We start from the raw sequence: 5,360 nt of genomic DNA, 5'->3' as shown, positions 1-5,360 counted from the left end.
GTGCCGCGCGGCGCGCATGTGCAGTGCCGGGCGCAGAGGCTGCTAATTCCATTGTGGAGCGGACGCGGCGTTATTTTTAACTGGAGGCGGCGGCGGGAGCCGTAAGTGTAGCCCGGGCCGGGGGCCGCCCGTCGGCGCGGGTGGGGGTGGCGGCGATGCGCCCGGGCGGCGGCTGTAGGGCCGCCGCGGGAGCCAGCCGTTGAAGCGGGCGCCCGCCAGCGAGGCAGCGAGCGGTGTCCGGCGGGCGGGCGGGCGGCGGGTCCCGCAGCCCCTCTGGGCCGCGCCTCCTCTCCGGCCCGCCTTCCCGGGGGATGAAACTCGGCAGCGGTTTCCTCGGCGGCGGCGGCGGCGGCGGCAGCAGCAGCAGCAGCAGCAGCAGCAAGAGGGCGGCGGCTATGGAGCCCAGCTTTACCCCCGGCATGGTTATGTTCAACCACCGCCTGCCCCCGGTCACCAGCTTCACCCGGGCGGCCGCGCCCCCCCCGGCGGCCCAGCACCCCCCGCAGTGCGTGTTACCTCCGGCCTCCGCCGCCGCTTCCTCCACGGCGGCGGCCGAGCCACCGGCGCCTCCTCCCCCTCAGGACATGACTTTCAAGAAGGAGCCGGCGGGGGCTTTCCCTTCCGTGCCCTCCTCCTCGCAGAGGAGCCCCTGGGGCTTTCTGCAGTCCCTAGTGAGCATCAAGCAAGAGAAGCCCAGCGAGCAGGAGGAGGAGGAGCAGCAGCCGCAGCATCACCACCACTACGGGGGGCTCTTTGGGGGAGTGGGGGAGGAGAGGTCCCCTGGCCTAGGGAGCGGCGGCGGCGGCGGCAGCAGTGAAGGAACCGGCCAGAGTGTGATTCAGGACCTCAGCCTTCTTCACCACCTGCACCAGCATCCCCACCGAGAGCTGTTACTGAGTGGCAGAGGCGAGGGCACCCCTGGGAGCTCGGGTGAGCCAAAGCACGATGCCCAGGTCAAGAAGGCAAAGAGGCCAAAGCCAGAAACTCAGGGAATCAAAGCCAAGCGGAAGCCAAGTGCTTCATCCAAACCCCCCCTGGTGGGAGATGCAGAAGGTGCCATTGCGTCCCCCAGTCAGAAACCTCATGTCTGTGAACACTGCAGCGCTGCCTTCAAGAGCTCCTATCACTTGCGCAGACATGTGCTCATTCACACAGGGGAGAGGCCTTTCCAGTGCAGCCAGTGCAGCATGGGTTTCATCCAGAAGTACTTACTGCAGAGGCACGAGAAGATCCACAGTAGGGAGAAGCCTTTTGGGTGTGACCAGTGTAGTATGAAGTTCATCCAGAAGTACCACATGGAGAGACACAAGAGAACGCATAGTGGAGAAAAGCCATACAAATGTGACACTTGTCAGCAGTATTTTTCAAGGACTGATAGACTGTTGAAGCACAGAAGAACATGTGGTGAAGCCATAGGTAAAGCAGGGGCTGGAATGGAGCCCGGATCATCCAATAACATGGGTAGCTTGGCTGCATTGTCTCAGGGAAATACAAGTTCCTCAAGGAGAAAAAGTAAAACAAAAAGTACATCCAGTGAAAACAAAGGAAATAAGTGTAGCAGTAAAGTAACTGAATCACAAATTACAAGTAATGTGGCCATGCCAAATTATGCAGTTGATATTCCTATTGTGTCTTCCAGTGGTGGTCTAGTTGGCACAGGCGTTGAAGAACTTCAGAAGAAGGTGCCAAAATTGGTCTTGAAAAAAGGAAGCAGAAAACAGACAGACAAAAACTACCTTAATTTTGTATCACCACTGCCAGATATTCTGGGGCAAAAACCACTGTCTGGGAAACAGAGCGGCTCTCTTGGCCTAGTGGCCAATACTGGTGTAGAAACTATTGGCCTTCTCCAAAGTACAGGTGGTAAACCAGGTCAAATAAGTAGCAATTATGATGATGCCATGCAGTTTTCAAAGAAAAGAAGATACTTACAAACTGCAAGCAGTAACAGTGCCTTTTCAATTAATGTCGGACACATGACTTCCCAGCAGTCCGTCATCCAGTCTGCAGGTGTTAGTGTTATGGATAACGAAACTCCATTATCTCTTATTGATTCTGCATCTTTAAACAGCGAAATAAAGTCTTGCCACGACAAGTCATGTATTCCTGATGAAGTCTTACAGAGCCTTTTGGACCAGTACTCTCACAAATCGGAAGGCCAGAAAGAAGATCCTTTCAGTATAACTGAACAGCGTGTGGACTTGCACACCTCAGGAGAACATTCAGAGATGGTTCAGGAAGAAAACTTGAGCCCTAACTCTCAAACAGTTTCAAATGATAAAGCAAGCATGTTGCAAGAATACTCCAAATACCTCCAGCAAGCCTTTGAAAGAACAACCAATAGCACTGGTTTTGCTTTTGGACCCAGTTTCCAGTTTGTTAGTTTGTCTTCAACTCTCCATAACCACACTCTGTTTCAAGACAAACAGATATATACTACGTCACCACTCGAGTGTGGCTTCAGCCAATCTGTTACCTCAGTATTGCCAACTGCGTTGCCAAAACCTCCATTTGGGATGTTGCTTGGATCTCAGCCAGGCTTTTACTTGTCTGCTTTGGAGGCTACGCATCAACAGTTGACTCCTTCTCAAGAGCTGGATGATCTCATTGATCCACAGAAAAACCTAGAGACTTCATCTAACTACCAGTCAACATCTCAGAAACTGACTGGCCAGAAGGAACAGAAAAACTTAGAATCCTCAGCAAGCTTTCAGATCCCATCTCAGGAGTTACCTAGCCAGATAGATCCTCAAAAGGACATAGAGCCTAGATCAACCTACCAGATCGAGAACTTTGCACAAGCGTTTGGTTCTCAGTTTAAGTCGGGCAGCAGGGTGCCAATGACTTTTATCACTAACTCTAATGGAGAAGTGGACCATAGAGTAAGGACTTCAGTGTCAGATTTCTCAGGGTATACAAATATGATGTCTGATGTAAGTGAGCCATGTAGTACACGAGTAAAAACCCCAACCAGCCAGAGTTACAGGTAAGGTCCCGACTGTGACCAGGCTGTGGGGTCTTCTTAATGTAATTTTGTTTTACTTTGACAACACTGCCATTGGAATGTTTCTACACAGTCCTATCGAGAATAATGTAACATGCCCTTTCAATGCAACTTTTCATATTTAGTTTATTTTTAGTGTGATTTTTTTTTTAGATCTGTTTATTACGGTTTTTAATCAAAAAATCAATAGATTAAAATAGTGGTTTTGTTCAAGTGACGATGTTTAGCAATCAAATTTGCATTCTATAGATTGTCAGGGAATAGCCCAAAAGATTAAAATGCAAAAAATTAACTTTGTTCCTAGGACTAAGGTTTATTCTAATTGCTTTACTCTCAGGAAAGTGTAATGGAACATGGGAATTCTATGCACCAGTAGTGTATTGGAACTTCCAATTTACAGATAGTGACAAATATATATCAGCTTTTTGAGGAAGGGATCTATGACATTTCAAATTGCTGTCTCTTATGTCTGGGCTGATATGAATTTTGCTACCTAAATCTTGTTGATTTTAAAGTACCCTTGTTCTTCCAGGTGATGCTCATTCCAGGCAGGTGGAACAAATATTCTTGGGTCTGTATGAAGAGCCCAGAATGGTAGCTTTAATATAAACAATAATGTCCCCAGAACTCCTATGTAAGACTGTAATTCCAGAAAGAGATTCTGTTGACACAAACCACGAGAGCAAAACGTGTGTGTCTGGTTCAGGTCTTTAGAACCCCAACTTGAAACTACAGTCATAATCCAGATAGGCTTTTGGGATACATTATTTATTATACATGGTTCAAAAATGTTGGTCTCCTGCTCTTCCCCTTTTCTGTGTCCTTTTAGTGTATAAGGTTCCCTCTCCCTTGTTGTGCTTCCAGGTCCTCTGAACTTAATCCTGGGGTCTGTTCTGCTTCTTAATTTACACCTTTTCTTCCCCTTCTTCCCTACTCACTTTCTCATCTCAATAGCTAGCATTTAAAAAGATTTACATTCCAGAACGTGCTTATCTTATTATGTACTTCCTGATGTCTTATGGCATCAGATGATGAACAATAAACACCCACATGTTTTAAAATTATGTCAAGGTTTCCATGTACAATAAGAAATAATCTACTCCCAATTGTACATACTAAGGCCCCTGTCCTGCATCAGGATCAGCTAACACTGACCCCTCTGCCCAGCAGTCTACCAGTGGTGTCTCTGGAGCTCTTGACAGTAGGGGTGTAGGGGTTTGCAGCAGTTCATCATTGCAGGTTCTTAGGGCCTAAGGCTGCAATTCCATCAAAGGCTTCTGGTGATGACATCAACTACAAAAGTAGAACTTGAGTGGCCTGTTAATATCAACAGAACTTTTCTTTGGAATTATTGCCTTACTTTATGTATATTTTGTGGTACATTATTTATTATATGTGAATCCTGATAAATGCCTGTGGAGCCACGGAAACCTGCTAGAAATACTGGTGGCCATTCAAAGCTGCTGAAAGGCAGTGGCACTGTTCTAAACCACTTTTTGCAAATGTATTTTTTGATTAGTTTTTTAATGTAATTTTGGTGATGTTTATGCTGATGTTTTTTTATGTACTCTTGGTGATGTTGCAGTCTTACATACTTTCCTGGTGTCAGGAAAGTACCAGTGGTTGTTTGCAGTCTTATTGTGTAATCAGCCTATTACAGGCTTCCATGTATAATAAAGTTATTAACATTGTGCAAGTGTAAAACACTTCTGTTATGAAAGTGGTGTATTATTAAATGAATTGTTACGAAAATCCTGGGTAATTTTTCCTGTTGTCCCTCACCACTAAAAATTGAAACCTGAGCCTACTTGTAACCTCTTTTACTAGGTCAACTATCTTGGGTTTTTGTTTTTTTTCTTACTAATCTAGAGTTTGTTCTCATAGAAACCATGTAACTCCATTAACCTTTTCTTTATACTTGATTATGTATTTCACCCTATTTCAGTTTAAACAAGCAAACAACGACTGTTCTCTAAGCCCGGAACCCAGCCTGTTATCAGGGATGGAAGAGTCCGTAACCTTTTCATTTGTTTTACAGAGGTTATAATTTACATTCTTTATATTGTGTGTAGTAGAAGTTGCATATGTATTGTTCTGGCTGTTTGCTTTAACTTAATAAAACCCATTATTTAGAAAATCATAAAGGTATCACTTCTATTATCCAGTCACACTTTTGAGAATCTATGAAGAAAATATTATGACATTAAATTTTGAGAAGGAATAATATAATTTACTGGCATATTTTCAGCTAGTTTTCTTCTTGGATATTTTGAATGCACTGTTTTAGAAATCAGGACTCCAGCTCATGCCTTCAGCTTCCAAGGCAAAACCTAAGATTTCTTTAAAGTGTTCATAT

General features: G+C 45.5%; 1 protein-coding gene across 1 annotated transcript; it reads left to right on the top strand.

Annotated features, from left to right (window-relative positions):
• On the top strand, positions 1 to 5,148 carry ZNF281 (zinc finger protein 281). The gene has a single exon (XM_062613448.1). The coding sequence runs from the start codon at positions 312 to 314 to the stop codon at positions 2,988 to 2,990; it is 2,679 nt and encodes an 892-aa protein (XP_062469432.1). The 5' UTR covers positions 1 to 311; the 3' UTR covers positions 2,991 to 5,148.
• Positions 5,149 to 5,360: the final 212 nt, after the last annotated feature.

Source organism: Pezoporus occidentalis, unplaced genomic scaffold (assembly GCF_034315485.1).
Source record: "Pezoporus occidentalis ecotype Australia unplaced genomic scaffold, CSIRO_AGI_Poc_V1 ctg167, whole genome shotgun sequence".
NCBI classification, from domain to species: domain Eukaryota; kingdom Metazoa; phylum Chordata; class Aves; order Psittaciformes; family Psittacidae; genus Pezoporus; species Pezoporus occidentalis.
Note: the sequence above shows the minus strand (reverse complement) of the source record. Positions and strands in the feature narration are given on the sequence as shown.